This window comes from Pyrus communis, chromosome 14, assembly GCF_963583255.1.
Source record: "Pyrus communis chromosome 14, drPyrComm1.1, whole genome shotgun sequence".
NCBI lineage: Eukaryota > Viridiplantae > Streptophyta > Magnoliopsida > Rosales > Rosaceae > Pyrus > Pyrus communis.
The window spans coordinates 23,594,757-23,615,571 of NC_084816.1; the positions used below are offsets into that span (position 1 = coordinate 23,594,757).

Sequence of the window (20,815 nt, forward strand, 5' to 3'; positions counted from 1 at the left end):
TGTGTGTGTATATATATATCTTTAGGTTCACAAGGGGTCCTCCTAGTACGGAAGTTTTAAGTTTGTAAACTGTGGGTACATGGTCAAGATATAGATTTCACTATTTAAGGGCAGAGAATAAATTCATAGCAAACAAAACAAAGAAAGCGAAAAAGGGCAGAGATCGAATAAAGTTTTGGGTGAAATGGGAGGATACCGTCGACCTGTACAACCAATTAGCTTATAGTCAATTGTTCCTTTTGGTAAAAGTAAAGGTTAATTTCGAATAAACTATCTTCAATCAAGTCACCATCTTTTAGATTGGAACATATTATTATTGGGGTTGTTATCAACATACATACAATCTCCATTTTCCATTCTTTGTCGCATTTGCAGACACTTGGAAACTTATCATTCATGGAGCCAAAGATATATGATAATATTATCTTACATTCTACCATACATTTTTCAGTGTGCACCGAACACGAGGACATCTTATGTTGTTGTACAATTTGAGAGACACTTGAAACAAAAAATTTCTCCAATTAAATAATGACATGTAATGTACTGCTCTGTGTTTTGATCAGAATGAAAATTCTCTCACGTTCTATAATTCTATGAGCAAGAAGATAACCCTAATTTTCTATACTTCAATGGGTGAACCACAGATATTACTTTATTTATGAACTCTTGGATTCATGATTATGTTTCTATATGTATTGATAAATTATCAATCATCTATTCCAACAAAAAGAAAAATAAAATGCTAATGAGGATTGAGTTGGTAAGGTTTGTTCTCTTCGTTATATCAAGACTTAGGTTCGAAATCCATTCTCAACAATTTCTCTTGGTGAGAGATCTGTAAGAATAAAAAAAGAGGCTAAAACCCTTTTGTGAGTCTTTAAAGAACCTAGTGGCTGTGGCATGCTCTGGCCCTGGGACGGAGTAAGTCTCTCCTCCCCTGAACTCTTTGCAAACAAACAAAAAGAAAAATAAACTGACATGCAACCCTAGCGTAGGATTCCTTTTTTCAACATGGAAAATTGTTGCATCACATCCCGTACAAAATGTAAAGCAGCTAGGAATGTTCATTGGTTTAGAAAAATCTAGCCATTCAAGATATGTACGGTTTTAATAAATGCTGATTTGCATGGAGACGCTCAAGATCATTTAAACTTGCATGCGAAGCTTTATTTTCTTGGCATGAGATTCACGTTCTTAATGTAAAACATCATATTCAACATAGAAACTAAAACAATTACGAGAGCTCGTCGATTTATAAAATCTAACGAATCCACATTTGATCCAATATATATTTTGGATTGTTGATTTTCAATCCAAACCAACCCAATTCCTTTTTATTGGTTTGGATTGGATCTCCATTTTTAATAGTATGAAACATAAATACATCAAATGTGAAACAACTTTCGTCGAGTCTAATTCAGTCACAAGTTCTAATCGATATAGGTGTAAAAACAAAGATTAAATGCTAAAGAAAAGTGTATTCGTTTCACATTATATTAAATGTAGTTCTATCAAATAGTTTAAATTGTTCGTTATATATTAAATTTAATTAACATACAAGAAAAAACTTTATTGGATTCAATTGGATTCTCACAAGCAAATACGCCATCAGATCCAATTACGTTGGTTTGTTTTGGATTGGATTGGATTTGATCGCTTTGTTGAATTGGATTGATCACTTGGTTTCATTAGAATAACAACTTTGTCAAATGCAGTTCATATGAACATGTTTATCGAGAAGAAAATCAAGTTACTGATTCTTTAGCTTCATTTCGGGCAAATGGTTATGTCTATCACTGATTTTTTACGGTTCCAAATTTTGTTGCCTTTACCCATGCTAGTGATATTTCATTTTGTCTTTATTATCAGTTTCGTTGATCATTTGGTCATTACGGATTTTAACTTAGTCCCCCACTTGTATTTGTTTCGTTTACTTTCCTTCGTATTTCTTTAGAAAAGTGGTGGAGGAGGGACCCAAGGGGTTTGGGCATAATAGTCCTCATCCCTTCATGTGTAGATAAGCGCCTCGTAAGCGACCATTGCCAAAATACTAATCTCATATAATCTTAGCTAATCTCATCTAATCTTTCTCGATTGAATTTTTATTTTAAAACAACCCTAAAAGTTGCAATCTGGGTAGGAAAAAAGTCGAATTTCAGGGTCTAAAATCAAAATTATATTGATAGGTTAAGATCCTCGCCTCTTGTCCATGCATAAACTTCAATTCTTTTACGTTGAAAGCTCAAAATTACTAGAAATATAATAAGCAGTTAAATAAACAACGCCAAATTTTAACAAGATTTTAAGTATTACAGTCATACCACGAAAACATCATATAAAACCAAATATAAGCAAGGAGTGCAAATAAATTAATTTTCCGTACGCTGATGAGCAAGTAAATATGCTTTATTCATCATATCTTGATCCTGATCGGAGTTCCGCACGTGTAGCTAATGGTGCAAGTTTCTCCGACAGCCACGGTGTACGCATGAGCAGGCCTAATGAGGAAGTTGGGCAGGTGAACCAGCAGCTCACACACACATTGATTGTCCAGCTGGGTCAACCACTTACAACAGTTATCCTCTGCAGGAATGGGTTGATGATCATGATGCCTGTGCCTGTGATGGACACGTCTATGTCCATGGTTGTGTCCATGTCCGTGACCGTGTCCATGTTCCTCTTCCTGTCCTTCATCATCATCGGGGGGCGAAGGGGGAGGGGAGGGGGGTGTTGGTGGGGGCGTCGGAGTAAAGGGGAGCATCGAGCAAGCATAGTTAGCAAGCGCAAATTGCGATGCACAGAGAGGGCGCGCAGGCGGGAACACATGCTGCGCCTTCATCTTCGGCAGGAAGAGCAAGGAAGCTGCAAACAAGGTTAAAGTAAGAATCCTGACTCTCTCCATGACCATTTCAGCTATCTTCTTCTTCGGCTAATTCGTCTATTTATACACTGTTGTGGTTTCATAAGCTTCTTGTTTTCTTAGTTGTTAGGCTCTCTTTGTGGGTAATAATTATAAATAAAAGACTAATTAAAAAAGTAATGGAGATTACCAAGGGAATGAGGTTTAGGTTCCCATTCATTTGGTGTGATGACTCTGTTTGTGTTAGGTGACGTGCAAACTCTCCCAAATAGTGTTTCCACAACCGACCTTGCTCCTACCAAACTGCAAGAACAGAAATTACATTATATGTGTCATTTCCCTGTCAATTTAGCAGACATTACAAACACTACCATCCTGTCTGGTCACAACATAGAGATAATGAAATACACATGAATCCGATGCATGCCCCGTTTCCAGGATTGTTCAAAGAAATGAAACGGTTACAGCTAAAGCTCAAATGAAGATTGAGGGAGGTAGAACTTCCGGTTCATTACGGACGGCTATACAGAAATGCAGAATAGGAAAGCTAAAAAGAGATGAATTCAGTTACGATTGGTAAATAGAATAGCATTCACTTCCAACGCGGTATAAACTAACTGATGCTCTAAACAGAATTCAGTGGATATTCCCTTTAGAAGTCGGAATGTGTTCATTGTCTAATAAATCAATTGCCAGCATTAATACATCGATACTTAGTTGCACTTTGACTGCACAATAACAAGATCAATATTTGCTAAAATTGTGTGATATTGCGAATACAATAAGTGTTGGGATGGAACTGAATGTGAGAAACACATTGTGCATGATTACAACTCCATGACAATGTCGCATCACATAGGCGAGCATGCATCCCAAAATGTCATAGTGCTTCCGTCAATAATTTCCATTTTCATGAACTGTTGTAGAATCGAATAAAAACAAACACAAATTTAATATGGCACCCAAAAAAAGCAGTTCCATCCTCCATCAAAGATATTCAGGTACACCAAGAATCACTACAATACTTGAGACGAAATTGGTTAATTAAAAACAATAATCCCTCACAACCGAGATCATCCAATACTTTCAACACTATTTGCAGCTCAATGTCAATACATATGATTAAGAACTAATTCCTCATTACCTGTCGTCTAGTTGCAAATTTCACCGCTTCTTGATCACCAACCATGCACTTGTCCTATTCTTCGTTCCTCATAGCCATCATTTCCTTGTTCTTCTCAACCTCTTCTCTTTGCAACCACAAATGCTCTCGTCTCTCCCTCCATCCCTCCTCCAATAGCTCCGAAAACTTGTCCTTTATCTCCAGCAGCGGATCTCGGTCAATCAACTGATCATCCTTGGATCGACGCATCTTCATAATACATTTCCACCCAATCCCTAACCCACTCTCTCATTTCCTTCTTCAAGAAAAACCCTTATGGCAGCCTATAGTCAAAATTCGGCCGAACCCAAATCCCTGTCAAATTCGACTCCTCTTGTGCCCTCCTCTCAATCATTGATTTCGCAAACTCGGGGTTCCACGAAACCAATTCCAGATAACAATTCTCCTCTCCGGGGCACCCAAGTATCCGAAAATACTCCGGATACTTGGGCACCAAGCTAACCAAGAAATCGTGCCGAATTCCCTCTTCACATGAACCAATTTATCAACACTAACAACCCTATCCTTGCACATCATCAGCAATTTACACAATTTAGACACAATCAACGGCTCATTTTCCTTAAAAATCCTCTCTTCCTCCTGCAGAAACATCCTTAATCTATCGCTAAATCGAAGAAACTGAACCGGTTCCGATTTGAGTTTAATTCTATCATAGTAAACATCGAACAAACCTGGGTTTCTGCTAAGAAAGGTCTTGACTTTGATGTTGAGCCGCAGCCTTTCGCGCCGTTTTTCGAGGTACCGGAGCGGGATCACCCGACCCGGTTCGTTGTGCACCTCCTTGACGACGCGGGCGCAGAGCTTGTACGGCTTGTCGTTTTCGATTGCCCGGTCGAGCTTCTGGTCCTTGCGCCAGACGACTTTGAGGCTCGAGATTGATTGCGATTGGAGGTGGGTTGCTAGGTGCGTGCTGGGTCTGAGAGCGGGCTTGCGGGTGCGCATATAGGAGGAGAATGGTCGGGTTTTGGATAGCATAGCCAGAATCGGAGACCGAGCTGACTCAGTCACTGGACACAGTAAGAGTAAGAGGAGAGAGAAGCAAATTTCAAATTGGGCTTGCAAAGCAACAAAGTTGAATTGGGCTTGAACTGTATAACTGTTTTATGGATTTGGGCTTGGAAGCTGGTCCATATGAATTACCTTGGGCTTGGCTGCTTGGCCCATATAAAGTCTATTAATATATATATATTAGGGTAAATTACATTTTCATACCTCAGGTTTGGAGCCTATTTTAATTTCTTACAACATCTTCAAAACATTTCACTTTCATACCTTAAGTACTATTTTATTTCAAAATAATACATCCGTTACATTTTTCCATCCATGGATCCGTTAAGTGCTGACGTGGCTGCCACATATATGCCACGTGGCAAAAATTTTTTTTTTTTAAAACCTGAATTTTCAAAAAAAAAGAAAAAAGAAACCCATCCCCGACCCACGCTCTTCTCCCATCCATCATCACCCACCCCAAAATCCTACCAGAGCCACCCCTCTCTCCCATCCCCCATCAACCTTCCCAGAAATCCCCCATCACCCACCCTAAAAAAATCCCACCCAATATTAGGTGGATCTGGATCTACCACAAAGCCAGTCCAAAAATCATCTCAAACTCCCCAAGATGAATCTACCACAAAACCATCCAAGATTAGGTGTGATTTGGGGTCTCAGTGCAAGGGAGGTGGGTCGTGGGGTCCCGCCGGGGGGGGGGGGGGGGGGGGGTGGGGGTGGGGTTAGTGGGGTGGGCAGGGGATGAACTGGGTTGCATTTTTTTTTCTCTTCCACTTCCTCTTGTTGTTGTTGTTGCAAGGTGGGGAACTGGGGGGAGGGGAGTTGCAGTTTTTTTTTTTTTTCTCTCTTCTTTTTCTTGCAGGTGGGGAAATGGGTTTGGGGTTTTTTTTTTTTTTTTTTTTTCTTTCCTCCCTCTTCCTCTTCTTCTTCTTGCATGTGCGGAACCCGCGGGGGGGGGGGGGGGGGGGGGGGGGTGGGGTGGGGTTGCAGATTTTGTTTTTTTTTGTCCTCCCTCTTCTTCTTCTTCTTTTTCTTCTTCTTGCAAAGGGTGGGGACGAAATGGGTTGCAAATATATATATATATTTTTTCTTCTTCTTGTTGCAGGTGGGGAATCGGATTTGGGTTTTTTTTTCCTCCCTCTTCCTCTTCCTCTTCTTCTTCTTGCAGGTTTTTGGGTTTTTTAGGGATGTGGGTCGCTAGGGGAAGGGATAATGGGTTTTTTTTTTTTTTTTTTTTTTTTGGGAAAATTCAAGTTAAAAAAAAAAAATTTAATTTTTTTGCCACGTGACACATATTTGGCAGCCACGTGGAATATATGTGGCAGACACGTCAACACTTAATGAATCCATGGATGGAAAATCTAACAGATTATTATTTTGAAATAAAATAGTACTTAAGGTATGAAAGTGAAATGTTTTGAAGATGTTGTAAGGAATTAAAATAGGGCCCAAACCTGAGGTATGAAAATGTAATTTACCCTATATATTATCATGGTTAGGAAAAATTTTAAATTGTGTCCTAAAAAAAATAAATTGATATCAAACTCGTCATCTATAAAATTTAAATTTTATATTTTTCATGTATAAATATAAATAAAGAAAAACAACACTAGACCATACTAAGTTCTTCGTTGTTTAGTAACAAATTGCAACTTGAGCAAAAGTCAATGTGCTCATTTGAGAATATGTATATAATGGGTTTGGATTCGCGGACATTATTTTATACAGAGTTTTCACCTTTCAGGACCTAGTCAATTCAAATCGTTTATTTTTTTTTATGTCTTCCTCAAATTGAGTAAATTGTAGCAATGATCTTTCAATTTTAACTCAATTGGAACAATGGTCTCTTAACTAAAAATTTATTACCATTGGTATTTCAATTCATCAAAACATGCAACTATAATCCTTCAACTAGAAATTCATTACCAATGATCCCTCAACTTTAATCCAACTGGAAAAATGATCCATTAACTTTAATCCAACTGGAGAAATTGTCTCTCAACTTTAACCCAATTTTAGCAATGATTTTTCCAACATAATTTATTTTGATAAAATTTTGACAAAGTTGACGAAAATGATCATAGTTACATGTTTTAATAAATTAAAAGAACAATGATAATGAATTTTTAATTAATGGACCATTGCTCAAATTTAATTAAACGCGTACAATTTACACTTTTGCTTTTCCTCCTGATGAAAAAAAAAACAGATCTCCCGGATCCGCATTTGGCAGAATCTCGACCGTAGATCCTTTACGACTCCACTCTCCACGTTTACATCGTGCGCATCGTCAACGTCCTCAGCACCTTCCCGCACTGCGACGAGTCAGGACACTCCAAAAAACGGCGTGCCACACTCTCTCACTCCCTCCCGATGCCGCTTCCGCCGACCGCCCAAACCAGCGCCCTAATCTCGCCGCCGAATACGACGGCGAAAATGATGTCGTGGAACGGTGCCAAGGACCTGGTGATGACTTCTGACGACATTCCGTTCGGGACGGGGTCGTGGTATCTCTACGCCGGCGTCTCGTGCCTGCTCGTCCTCTTCGCCGGGATCATGTCCGGCCTCACCTTGGGGTTGATGTCACTCAACCTCGTCGACCTCGAAATCCTCCAGCGCAGCGGTAGCCCCACTGAGAAGAAGCAAGCCGGTCGGTTTTTTGGAAAATTGATATTTGATTAACGAATTGGTGTTTAATTATACTTAATTGAGATTAATTATGCGATTAATTTTAGTGGTTTGATGTTGATCCGTCTCTGTTCGCAGCTAAGATACTACCTGTTGTGCAAAAGCAGCACCAACTTTTGGTCACGTTGCTTCTCTGTAATGCTTGTGCCATGGAGGTACTTTTGACAATTTATCGATGCCAACAAATGTTGAATTTCGAGATTTGTGTTATAGATTAAACATTGATTTTCGTTAGATAAGTTTAAATTTCGAGATTTGTGGATTAAATCACACTCATCTAACCACAATTGATGCGGTTGTGATGCTGAACATATGAACATGTTAATTGGTGTTACCAAAAAAAAGATATGAAAATGTTTAATTTACTTGTCTTGTTTTGTGTTTAATTTTGCTTGTGCAGGCGCTTCCTTTATACCTTGATAAAATCTTTCACCCAGTTGTTGCTGTTGTGCTGTCTGTAACTTTTGTTCTGTTATTCGGGGAGGTACGGCATTTTCCGAGTTATTATTTATTATTGAAATGCAGTTGGATAGAGTTTTAGTGTTAAATGAGGTTATGGGACTGTGACTGACCTGTGCTTTTCCATGTTGGACTAGATTATTCCGCAATCTATTTGCTCAAGATATGGGCTTTCAGTTGGTGCCAATTTCGTTTGGCTTGTCCGCATTCTGATGGCCATTTGTTATCCAATTGCATACCCAATTGGAAGGGTATGTAATTATCGTTTGTACTGGATCACTGAATTTAATTTTCTTTTCAAGTTATTGTCTTTTATTAGTTTATAGCTCAGTCATCTACTTAGTAAATTGCTTTTTGCGGCTATGAGACATTCAAGATATCACATCAACACTGAGACAAGTTCTTCTTAGGCACCAGTGACGTTTTAATATTATACTTGTTATAATTTTCATATGTAGATCATAAAGTATGTTTCCTATTTTAGTAAAACATAGTATGGACGGAAGTCCAATACGTTTCAGATTCGGAAATTGATGTTATAGCTTGTAAATGTAACCCATGGTTTCAGGTTCTTGATAAGGTACTTGGACATAGTGATGATTTGTTTAGGCGGGCTCAATTGAAGGCCCTAGTCTCTATTCATGGCCAAGAGGTAAGCTGCTTAGATTGGAAGTGTGTACGACATTACTTTCATATGTCCAAAGTTTGTTCCTGACTACTAATTTATTTTGTTGAACAACTGTAGTGATAAATGATGCAACTAGTTCTGGGTGTTGAATGTGACTTTATGATTTGTGAATGGCTGCTGAAAATTCCAGAACAGTTACAGTTGTGCCGAATTCAGATTGTTTTCTGTTTTCCTTGACTTGCTATTTCTATCCATTTTAGGCTGGTAAGGGAGGTGAACTCACACATGATGAGACAACGATCATCAGTGGAGCCCTAGATTTAACTGAAAAGGTACCCAATTTCTTCAGATGTATTTAAGCTTTGCATTTGTCGTTGCAGCATATGACACAGGAAATTTATGAGACATTACAGAGCAATTTGAGGGAAGATAATTTGACTATATAAGGGCATTTCCATAAAATTTCTAGTGTTACTTCATGTACATGTTCCTCAGTTCTATAATATATACCAATTTTCTCGCTTTCTATGTGCATTCTTGATCTTCTTGCTGTATTTCTGATACTGGTTCCCAATCTATTTTGGTCCTTGTCTTCCTGGGTGTTTGATTTTAGTTGCAATTTTCAGCTTCTGCATGCCTTCTAAGTATTGAGATAACATCACAATCCACGTCTGCGTGTTGCATTTTCTCTATTCTTTGAAGGATTCATAATAGTAAAGTTTCTTTTGATGTCCAGACCGCAGAGGAGGCTATGACACCTATTGAATCAACATTTTCCTTGGATGTTAATTCAAACTTAGACTGGTGTGTTTGCCTTGGACTCTTCTACATATTCTTTATTTTGTGCTCTTTTTTGTGTGGTTATATTGAAATAGCAATTACATCTCTAGATCGTACTTTTTTTTGTTGTATCTGTTGGGTTTTACGGCTCAAAATTAGGATGATGCAAAAAATTAGGTTTGTGTTACCTGTTTGGTTTTGGTGTCCTATTTGGGTTTGGATTTTGACTTCTTAGTTGGTTTCCTTGGTGGAGAGATTTTGTTAATTACCTATTTGATTAGGATTTGGATTTACTTCCTATTAGGAATCTTATTGTAACCTAAGTCCTATGCACTATAAATAGGTCCTTAGGGTTAGTGTATTTTGATGAGGCTATTCGTGTGGCAATTTAGTGAGAGTCAATTTGTGAGTTTGCGAGTTAGAGAGCAATTTGGGATAATCTTCTCCGTTAGTTTTGGGTTCTTTACTCGTTTGGTTTAGGGTTTGTAATTTGTGGGATTTGGGTAGTGAGAGTTTAAATACTCTTTTGTAATCTCCGTTTGTTTGGTGAAATTTCTCGCCATGCTTCGCTTGTGGACGTAGATTTTATGCCGAACAACGTAAATCTCTTGTGTTAGTTTGAGATTGTTTTAGTTTTCACCTACCACGTTGATATTGGTACTTTGTTAGAATTCGCTTGCGTTTCGCATAAAAGTACAAGAAGTAGTATCAGAGCCCGGTTTCAGCTTGGGCTTTGCTTGGCAGTCACTATGAAGCCTTCTGTGTCGTCGGTGAAAGTTGATAATGAAAAGTTCGATGACTTTGGTATTTGGCAATTGAAGATGCATGCTTTGTTAGTTCAATAAGGGCTTTTAAAAACGCTAAAGGGTCTGAAGGCTTCGTGGACTGATGAAGAAAAAGAAGACATTATGGAACGGGCATTTCATGTTGACTTTATCGAATGAAGTCTTGCGTGAAGTTGGTAGCCTCAAATCTGCACCCGAGTTGTGGCTAAAATTGGAGAGCTTGTATATGACCAAATCCCTTGCTAAACGGTTGTATTTGAATAAAAGTTTGCATACTCTTTGTATGGATGAAGGTACGTCAATTCATAAGCATGTTGATGAATTCAGTAAACTTATGATGGATTTGAAAAGTGTGGACGACCAAATTAGTGATGAGGATTATGCGATAACTTTGTTGTGTTCTTTATCTCCTTCGTATGAACACTAGAGAAAGTCTTAGTTTGGAAGATGTTAAAGTCACTTTGAATTCTAAAGAGCTAAAGAATAAAGTGTCTGGCACACAAGACGGAGCTTTGGTAGTTCAAGGAAGGAATAAGGAAAGGAGCAAACTTGGAAAGAACACTTGTAGCTATTGTTATAAGGAAGGTCATTGGAAAGTAGATTGCCCTAAACTCAAGGGCAAAAAGAAGCCGTTTGATAAGTCTTTTGCTAGTATTGATGCAAACATTGCAGAAGATCGTTGTTCTGAACTCCTCTAAAGGTTATGTGAGGAGGTGGAGCTTGGTACTCAAGCTCTTTGAGTGGAGTGCAATTCGCACTTTTTGTTTGTACGTTCAAGCTTTTGCTTGGATTTTGTTTCATATTTGCTAGTTTCCGTAATGGAATTTGTTGGAGAAGGCATTGGAGGAAATTTCAAGTTTGAAGACTTTTGGATTTTTTAATTCTAGGTGGAGATCAGTTTCGAAAGAATTTGGTGCACGTTTGCATTTGTATTTTGGTATCCCAAATTTGAAGTTTGTATTTGATTTGGAAGTTTGCTAATTTCTCGCCAAGGTGAAGATTGTTGGGTTTTACGGCTCAGAATTAGGATGATGCAAAAAATTAGGTTTGTATCACCTATTTGGTTTTGGTGTCCTATTTGGGTTTGGATTTCGACTTCTTAGTTGGTTTTCTTGGTGGAGAGGTTTTGTTAATTACCTATTTGATTAGGATTTGGGTTTACTTCCTATTAGGAATTTTATTGTAACCTAAGTCCTATGCACTATAAATAGAACCTTAGGGTTAGTGTATTTTGATGTGGCTCATTCGTGTGGCAATTTAGTGAGAGTCAATTTGTGAGTTTGTGAGTTAGAGAGCAATTTGGGAGAATCTTCTCCGTTAGTTTTGGGTTCTCTACTCGTTTGGTTTAGGGTTTGTAATTGTGGGATTTGGGTTGTGAGAGTTTAAATACTCTTTTGTAATCTCTGTTTGTTTAGGTTTTACGGCTCAAACAAACAATCTCTTGTGTTAATTTGAGATTGTTTGTTTTAGTTTTCACCTACGACATTGATATTGGTATTTTGTTAGAATTCACTTCCGTTTGCGCATAAAAGGACAACAGTATCTGCTGCTATATTGAGCAAAATAGAGTAGAAACTAGGTATTGACAAGAACTTATGAGGATCATCTGGTAATAATTGAGATGGGTGTTGGTCTTCTTTTTGTTTTCTGTTGTAGAGGGAAATATTCATTTTTAAACTGATATTTGTTTCCTCAGGGAAGCAATTGGGAAAATTCTTGCGCGAGGTCATAGTCGAGTCCCCATCTATTCTGAAAATCCAAAAAACATTATCGGCCTCCTTCTGGTGAGTGAAAACTTCTGGCCTTTGATTTCCTACCATTGATAACAGTTAATTGTAGAATTGGTATGTCACAGCTGATTGTAGGATTCGCAAGTCATTTTTATAGTTATTCATTTATTTTGTAATGGACTTAGGTGAAAAGTCTTCTCACAGTACGAGCAGAAGCAGAGATTCCGGTCAGTGCTGTTTCGATTCGAAGAATGCCTAGGTGCGTCACTTCTTTCTCCATATTATCCTTTATGTATATATCTACTTCTGTTGTATGTGGGAAAACTTTAAATAATTATGCATGGATTTCCCAGGGTTCCGGCAGATATGCCGCTTTATGATATACTTAATGAGTTTCAAAAAGGAAGCAGTCACCTGGCAGCTGTAGTGAAGAGCAAAGGAAAGAGCAACCTTCTGACAATTCCTGACGTAGAGAATTTCAAGGAGGATAAACTGGCACAGTTAAAATCTCAACTAGCTGCGTCCTTGCCAATCAAGCAAGATGACAAATCAGGGAGTGTTGCTCTCGACATAGATAAAGCTCCAAAGTCTCTGCCAAACAAGCCAACTGTTCAACCGAATGGCGCTATAAATCCAAATTCATCAGAGGACATTGAAGACGGGGAGGTCATAGGAATCATCACCCTGGAGGATGTTTTTGAAGAACTTCTGCAAGTATGCTCTGCGTCTATCGAATCTCCTACCCTTAAGTTCAATTTATGTGGTTCAGTCAGTATAATATTGTGTTCAACACCAAAAAATGCCAATACTATTTCTTTTCACATGCGCTCTGTTTTATGATGAATTTTCCTAATCCTCTTTTCAATGCAGGAGGAAATTGTAGATGAGACAGATGTATATATCGATGTACATAGGAGGTATGATGGGATCTGAACTCTAACTCTCTCTCTCTCTCACCGTCAAGTTCCTTGATTAAATTGGAATGTGTGATTTGTATAGGATACGTGTGGCTGCTGCAGCAGCTGCTTCATCCATGGCACGAGCTCCATCAACTCGGAAGTTGCTTGTAGTAAGTTAACATCATTTACTTGTCAGTCTTTCGCTAAGTCATTGGAACATGAGGTCATCAACCAATATATCTTAAAAAGCACAAGCTTTTCCAGTAACTGAAGCTTTCACCAAATCTGTGATTTTCAAACATGCATCTCGCTGTAGTTCAACAGAGTTTATGTAAAAGTATCCGCGAAGCTCTTCCAAGTCCTTGTTCTCTTGATGTGCATTCCTCATGCTTTAAGAAAAAGTTACAAATATTGATAGAAGTATCAAACTTTTTTGCTTCTTCCCCGATTACGTATTTTGGATTGAGTAACAAGCTGTGCGTCATTTGTATGGCTGTTCTGAAGTTAGAAGTTGTTTTGTCTAATTATGTAATCGTTATCCTTCAGGGCGCTCTAAGTAAGCACGGGCAAACCCCGAAGAAGTCTGCAGAAGATGATGGACATTCGGTGAGGTTTTCAGGGTCTCCACGGGAGCCTCTTCTAGGCGGTAAGAGATGACAGACTTGTAAGTTGTTCCAGACTTCCGGTTGGAAAAACTAGCTACGAACGCCAGCAGCTAGCGTCACCACGGAGTTGCGATCAGCCGCGTGCGACTATTACGGAGTTATCTGTAAGCTAGGGTTTGTAGGTTATAGTGCGTGCATGTAATTTCTGTCTCTGTTTTGTCAAATCCATGTCCATTTCTAGAGCTAGAAAACTAGGTGTGTCCTACAACTACATTAAACCATTTGGGTTTAGAAAAGTATCATGAGGATTTAGAAATATCCACACCACTCACACCACCACCCCCACCACCACCACACCCCCCCCCCCCCCCCCCCCCCTTCTCTCTCCCGGCTCTCCAAAAAAAAAAAAGAAAAAAAAAAAAAAAAAAAAAAGTAAATTGTAGCAATGGTCCTCAATTGGAGCAATGGTTCCTCAACTAACAATCCATTACCATTGGTCCCTCAACTCATCAAAACGTGTAGCTATGATCCCTTAACTAAAAATTTATTATCATTGGTCCCTTAATTTTAATCCAACTAGAGAAATGGCCTCTTAACTTTAACCCAATTGGAGAAATAGTCTCTCAACTTTAACTTAATTGTAGCAATGGTCCTTCCAACATAACTCATTTTGACAAAATTTTGACGAAGTTGATGAAATGGATTATAGCTACATGTTTTGATGAGTTGAGGGACCCCAGTTGTAGCAATGGTCATTCGAACATAACTTATTTTGACAAAATTCTAACGAAGTAGATGAAAATGACTATAGCTGCACATTTTGATGAGTTGAGGGACCAATGTTAATGGATCTTTAGTTGAGGGACAATTGCTGCAATTTGATTAAAAATAAAAGATCATTACTACAATTTACTCAAAAAAACAAAAAAAATGGAGAGAAATCTCTTTTTTTCACGTTGTTTGAAAATTTGGAGCCTCTTGCATTTTATTAAATAAATAAAAAAATTGGAAAGAATTTATTTCATATTTTCTTGATAAATGCGCTTTTCTATATGATAAAGAAGGATTTAAACTTGGATACAATTGCTGATGTGTATTTTTGGGTCAGATGATTTTTTCCATGTCATGATGCCCCACCATGCGACATGTCCAACCAATCAACATCTACAATCGCATCGATTTTTGACATATCATTCATATTATCGATAGTGTGAACATTTGAATTAATATTCGTTGAAATTATGTCAATGTGCTTATCGGTGAAAAAAAAAAAGGGAAAATTGATGGGATGGCATCATTTTGTTGTAGGATTGTTAATGAAGTCTAAATAAAAGGTGACTGATGATGTGATATTATGTCGTGGGCTGGTTCGATTGTACGACCCGAATTTTTCCCATTTTCCAAAAATTACCAACCACCCAAAATGTGAATGTGACATCTAGATCATAACGCGGGTACACTAAAGCAAATGTTACCACATAACATCGCATCATTAGTCTGAGGCATCCCTGCATGTACTGAGTAGGTAAGTCTCTTTTTCCATTTTCACATGTTGATTTTCACCATTTCGGGGCCACGCCCCATGTGAATGAGAATCTTCTTTGTAAGAATCTCGATGATTTTTAAATTATGATCGTTCATTGTACATATTGCGGTCATAAATTATTTTAGATATTTTATTTAAAAAATTAAATATAAATAGTATCTGATAAAAATTAACTGCACGATTTGAAAATTCCGAAGATTTTCATAAAAAGGATCCTCATGGGCCCCAGGTCGCAAAACAAGTCGGCCAGTAGACGCGGCGGGAAACTTCGCGTATTCCACGTCAGCTAACCGTTCTAAACCCGGGCCCATCACAGCGAGTAAAAAACTCGTATGCTAAGATTACAATTGGATGAATTGACGAAATTACCCTCGCACACCAGCTCGATTAACGAGTGTACCCGTTTCCTTAGCTGCGTGGGTCAAGACAACTCGGCCGAGTCATTGTTTTTCCCGAGAATCGAACACCACAAATACCGTACAAAAAACCACAAACACTCTCCTCCTCCTCCTTCCACCTTTCCGAACTGTCTTTTCATCTTCCTCTTCCTTGTTTTTCCGTTTGGCTGCCGAGAAAAGGACGAGAAAGTGTTCAATTTTCGCAAATTTTGATATTCATAATTCAAGGTTCTGAATTGTTATGGGAAAAAATTGATCTTTTCGTTTTTAGTTTTTTTTGTATTTATTTGTTATTTGCTCGGCATCCAAACGTAGCGATTGTGATTTTCATTTCATCGCATTTGTGATTTTTGCATTGTGATTAATTTTGTATCATTGGCTCTGAATTTTCGATGAAGATTATGATTTTTAAGTTTGATCCGCGGCAGAGTGTTGGGTTTAGAAAGTGAAGAAAAAAAATTTAATCTTAGATCTTGACCTAATTTTTCGTTTGAATTTTGTAATATAAGTCTAGTTGCAGCTTTGGGGCTCTCAAATGGATGAATTTTGTCTGTAATTTTGTATTCTGTTTTAAATATGCAGAATCGTATCTCTTGGAGATGGGTTTCAATGCTGTTTTTGGTTGCTTAAAGGAAGTTTTTCCACAGGTATGATTCTTTAACATTTTGAAATTCAATTATAAATTGTTATCCTTTGTTATTGTTGTGTAATTATGTTTCCATTTAAATCTTTCGGCTTTATAGTTTTTCTATGTGTAAGTCTTGTCAAACTAGTAAGGTATGAAGCTTAACAATTTGTCAAATGAGTGCATGGAATTTAATCTGAACAATTGGCGGTTTTGGGGACCCATATTCCGAGTTTTTTCGCCATTTTGTTTTCTTAAGTTATTATTCCAGTAGATTCTAATGATTCTGAGACTTCTAGTTTGATTTTATGGAATATGCATTAATTGTCTTGCCTAAGATCATAGGTGAGAACATAGCCTTCTTTGATTTTCCATTAAGGTAAAAGCTGCAACTTAATTGAATCTGTACAGTCTAGGGTGCTTGGGTTTTGTATTTGGTTAAAATGTTTATTTTTTACTCAGACTGAGAGTCCATATTCTTTCTTCTGATTCGCCTCAGGTTGATTTTCGCATTCTGAAGGCTATTGCTATTGAACATCCCTTCGATGCCGATGCAGCTGTGCTTGATGTTATTAATGAGTTCCCTAACTTGGCTACACAGTCATTTTCGTCGGCTTTCAGTCCCACTCAGGTTCAGAGTCCCGAGGCTCTCCCAGTTACAGGTATTCTGTAGCTTCTCGCGAGAACCTTCTTTTGTTCCTGGAATTGTTCTGCTATTGCTGCTACATACTTTTGCCTCTTTCATGTCATTGCATATTGATAATTACTTGTAATACTAAAATGTTCCATTTTTTCTGTTTATTTATTTTTTATTTCATCTAAGTCTTTAATTCTATGCTGAACTTGCAGCTCAACACAAGGATAAGGGTAAATTATTGATGCACCAGCAGGTAATTAAGGAAGCCGAGTTTGAACCTCTTCCAGAACCAGAAAAGGCAGCTGTTGATGATGACAGCAAAAATGATCATACAAGTGGCATCTCTCATGACAATCCCACACTACTAGGGCAAGTGAGCTCATTTCCAAATGGTCCTGTTCCATCAGATGCTGATATAAGTACTGGAAGTGAAGAAGTGATTTCTGATGGAAAGGGTATGAATTTTGATGTCCAAGTTGGGCTGCAGCAGTCTGCATCTGGCATTACGACTCTTTCAATGCCTGGAAAGGATGTGATGACAGCTGTTGATGATGACAGCAAAAATGATCATACAAATGGCATCTCTCATGACAATCCCACACTGCTAGAGCAAGTGAACTCATTGCCAAATGGTCCTGTTCCATCAGATGCTGATATAAGTACTGGAAGTGAAAAAGTGATTTCTGATGGAAAGGTTATGAATTTTGATGTCCAAGTTGGGCTGCAGCAGTCTGCATCTGGCATTACGACTCTTTCGATGCCTGGAAAGGATGTGATGACAGCTGTTGATGATGACAACAAAAATGATCATACAAATGGCATCTCTCATGACAATCCCACACTGCTAGAGCAAGTGAACTCATTGCCAAATGGTCCTGTTCCATCAGATGCTGATATAAGTACTGGAAGTGAAGAAGTGATTTCTGATGGAAAGGGTATGAATTTTGATGTCCAAGTTGGGCTGCAGCAGTCTGCATCTGGCATTACGACCCTTTCGATGCCTGGAAAGGATGTGATGAATGGCACCTTGGGTGATGCATTTCCTGAATGGAAAAGTTTTTATCTCCCTTTGAATTGTGATTCTGATTTGGCTTTCCATGACACACGTGATCAAGTGGAACCATTTGCAGTTGATTCTTCTTTCGTAGAACATTCACTAGATGCTTCTCAGTGTGGCATTCCTTGTTCAGACCCTCTTCTTGCTGATGACAACTTACAGGCAACTGATCCTTCAGATCATACTTCTGAGAAAGAATGTTCTCCAAGGGAAATGGTTGATATTGAGGAGAACACCACAGACAGCGTATGCAATACTGATGTTCTTGAAGAGATCATTGAAAATGCTAAAAATAACAAGGTACTAATAGGTTTACGACTTGTTAGCTTTAGGGTTGCGATTTGCAATTCAGAAGTAGATGCCCTTCCTATAAAATTGAAATTTCACAGTTGGTCTTTTCCAATACTCTCAGACTCTAAATAAACCTGGCCCCATCTTGTCAGAGTAGTTATATCATCTTAATCTTTTTAATGTGATGATGTTCTGTATTTCATGGATATTTTGAAGTGTGTATAAATTCCTGTCTGATACAAGTACTATCTGATTTTGGGTTAGGATCCAATGATAGCATGTTTATAGATTTGGACCTTTGGTTTATGTGCTTCATTTCAATTTTTTTTTTTTTTTACCTATAATATGTATTATCTTGGGATAATAAATCTTGTCTGATATTTGGGAGTGTATTCTTAATGTTTTGCATGTGTTCTTTTGCTGAACCACTATCGCCATGGAGTTACTTTTTTCTTCTTTCTAATGATAGAGTTCCTAATCGTTTAACAATGTTGCAGAAAACCCTGTTTTCAGCCATGGAGTCAGTCATCAGCATGATGAGAGAAGTGGAAGTGCAGGAGAAAGAAGTGGATATTGTTCAAAAGGAAGCTTCTAGGGGAGGTTTGGATATAATGGTCAAGGTGGAGGAACTTAAACAGATGTTGGCACATGCAAAAGATGGAAATGACATGGTAGTATTTTGTGAGATGTGATAAAAGTTAGAAGTTAATGGATTCTGAGTTGCCATTTTTAGTTAAGGGTGCATCATAACTGAGGTTATATTCTTTTTCTGCAGCATGCTGGAGAAGTCTACGGGGAGAAAGCAATTTTAGCAACTGAAGCGAGGGAGCTTCAGTCTCGATTGCTCAACTTATCGGATGAGAGAGATAAATCACTTGCGGTTCTTAATGAGGTTTTGACTCCACTTCATCGAGTTGCTTATTGCACTGCATTACTGTTGGTGCATGCTTTATTTCACTAATTTTATCTTTTGATTGCCTCATTTTTATGCTGTCTTTTTGATATTGTATTCCTTAAAAGCAACAATGGTATGATCTGTTTCACTTTATTTATTTATCAAACAATATCATCACAAAAAGATGTTAAGTATTCGTACAGTAAAGATATTGGAAAATCTTATTCGTGACTACTTGCAACAATTATATTTGTCTTTGGTTGATGTAGGGCAGCTGATACAAAGATGATCCTTTTTCTTAGCTCATTATTTGTTCTGTCACTACAGATGCGAGAAACCCTTGAGGAACGGCTGGATGCGGCAGCAGAGGCAAGGAGACTGGCCGAGCAGGACAAGCTGGAAAAGGAAGAGTGTGCCCGGAAAGCTCTTGCTGAACAAGAAGCGGAGATGGAGAAAGTTGTTCAGGAATCGAAAATATTGCAACAAGAAGCAGATGAAAATTCGAAGGTAACAACTGTTTTCAGTGACCATGGACATACTAAATTAAGCTAACAGATACAATAATTCATTCAAATTTTGCTTTTTGCAGTTACGGGAGTTTTTGATGGACCGTGGCCGCATTGTTGATATGCTACAGTAAGTAATTTTGTCTCCATTGTTTTAATATATAATCTCTAAAGTTTGGTTTACAGTTTGGACCATCGAGGTCTCTATTACCTATGTAAAGTGGCTGATGCCAAGCAACTTGCAAGTATAGTACATCTTGGTTCCGTCCATGTGCTTGAAATAGGATGTAGTACACAGCACTGATTTCAGAAAACTTCATTACCAATTGTGTATCTTGTCGATCCTCGTTTTGCATATTAGACTTGGAATTTGTGTCTGAGGAACTTTAGTTATGTTTTGAGATTGTTTTTGCAGTTTACCCTAGATAAAGTAAAGTTACCGTTTATATTTCATCTTGTCTCACATTTATTTCATAGGTCATCTGTCTCCTCCAGCAATAGTTTAAATCATCTATTTCTAAAATCAATTAGGTCACTTTTCAAGCATTATCAATGTAATCTCATCTACTAGTTGTCTGTTACGTCACATTCTAGTCCGAACCTCAAATTCTTCGCTATCTGGTGTTCTTTTTATGTTTTACTACAATTTTATTTCTTCCTCAAAACTTTTGTTTCCTTTCAATGCTTTTATTTGCTGTATGTATTTTTATGAGTTTGAGGAGATGATAATGCAGTACTTTCATACATGTGCAGAGGAGAAATTTCCGTCATTTGTCAGGACGTCAGGCTTCTGAAAGAGAAATTTGATGAGCGGGTTCCACTAAGCCAGTCAGTATCTTCGAGCCAGACGAGCTGCATCCTAGCTTCTTCAGGCTCATCCATGAAAAGCGTGGCACTCGATTTAGTTTCAGAACGACTGGAGTTACTAAAGTCGCCGGAGAAGGTAAGCCCCGCTCCTTCAGTTGACGGCCTATCACCAAAAAGCATACTCGAACAGGAAAGAAGCAAGGCCGATCGAAAGGAGCTTATGGATGACGGATGGGATATCTTCGACAAAGAATTTGATGTCTAAGCCTTATACTACATATCATAAGCTGTGAATATGAACAGTATCAACTTCGAAGACATGCAATTTTTGTTTCAAATCAAGTAGGATTTATATATTTTGATATAGAATTTTGTACAGTGGAGATTCAAAACAATAATAATTTAGACTTGCCGAATTTTGAATA

The 20,815-nt window shown here is 38.1% G+C and overlaps 3 protein-coding genes and 1 pseudogene across 3 annotated transcripts; 2 read left to right on the forward strand and 2 right to left on the reverse strand.

Moving 5' to 3' along the window:
• Window positions 1–2,211: 2,211 nt before the first annotated feature.
• Window positions 2,212–3,025, reverse strand: LOC137716232 (uncharacterized). Its single transcript, XM_068455656.1, has one exon. It carries the CDS (start codon window positions 2,909–2,911, stop codon window positions 2,417–2,419), a length of 495 nt encoding a protein of 164 aa, XP_068311757.1. The 5' UTR covers window positions 2,912–3,025; the 3' UTR covers window positions 2,212–2,416.
• LOC137716230 (protein WHAT'S THIS FACTOR 1 homolog, chloroplastic-like) lies at window positions 2,844–5,110 on the reverse strand (annotated as a pseudogene).
• Window positions 5,111–7,357: 2,247 nt separating this feature from the next.
• On the forward strand, window positions 7,358–13,939 carry LOC137715341 (DUF21 domain-containing protein At4g14240-like). The gene is made up of 13 exons (XM_068454631.1): window positions 7,358–7,704; window positions 7,821–7,897; window positions 8,143–8,226; window positions 8,339–8,452; window positions 8,770–8,853; window positions 9,090–9,161; window positions 9,566–9,633; window positions 12,091–12,178; window positions 12,310–12,383; window positions 12,478–12,838; window positions 12,995–13,041; window positions 13,124–13,193; window positions 13,570–13,939. Exons 1-13 carry the CDS (start codon window positions 7,428–7,430, stop codon window positions 13,678–13,680), a joined length of 1,527 nt encoding a protein of 508 aa, XP_068310732.1. The 5' UTR covers window positions 7,358–7,427; the 3' UTR covers window positions 13,681–13,939.
• A 1,712-nt stretch (window positions 13,940–15,651) lies between these two features.
• LOC137716080 (uncharacterized) lies at window positions 15,652–20,815 on the forward strand. The gene is made up of 9 exons (XM_068455474.1): window positions 15,652–15,800; window positions 16,155–16,219; window positions 16,697–16,859; window positions 17,047–18,191; window positions 18,680–18,853; window positions 18,958–19,074; window positions 19,405–19,584; window positions 19,667–19,713; window positions 20,337–20,815. Exons 2-9 carry the CDS (start codon window positions 16,172–16,174, stop codon window positions 20,653–20,655), a joined length of 2,193 nt encoding a protein of 730 aa, XP_068311575.1. The 5' UTR covers window positions 15,652–15,800; window positions 16,155–16,171; the 3' UTR covers window positions 20,656–20,815.

Excerpts from the sequence above, each read along its gene's own strand:
- LOC137716232 (XM_068455656.1), bottom strand. The coding sequence starts at position 2,911 with ATGGTCATGGAGAGAGTCAGGATTCTTACTTTAACCTTGTTTGCAGCT.
- LOC137715341 (XM_068454631.1), top strand. The coding sequence starts at position 7,428 with ATGCCGCTTCCGCCGACCGCCCAAACCAGCGCCCTAATCTCGCCGCCG. Across the intron at positions 8,227-8,338 it reads TTGTTCTGTTATTCGGGGAG|ATTATTCCGCAATCTATTTG; the intron begins GTACGGCATTTT and ends ATGTTGGACTAG. Across the intron at positions 12,384-12,477 it reads TCGATTCGAAGAATGCCTAG|GGTTCCGGCAGATATGCCGC; the intron begins GTGCGTCACTTC and ends TGGATTTCCCAG.
- LOC137716080 (XM_068455474.1), top strand. The coding sequence starts at position 16,172 with ATGGGTTTCAATGCTGTTTTTGGTTGCTTAAAGGAAGTTTTTCCACAG. Across the intron at positions 16,220-16,696 it reads TAAAGGAAGTTTTTCCACAG|GTTGATTTTCGCATTCTGAA; the intron begins GTATGATTCTTT and ends GATTCGCCTCAG. Across the intron at positions 18,192-18,679 it reads AAAATGCTAAAAATAACAAG|AAAACCCTGTTTTCAGCCAT; the intron begins GTACTAATAGGT and ends ACAATGTTGCAG.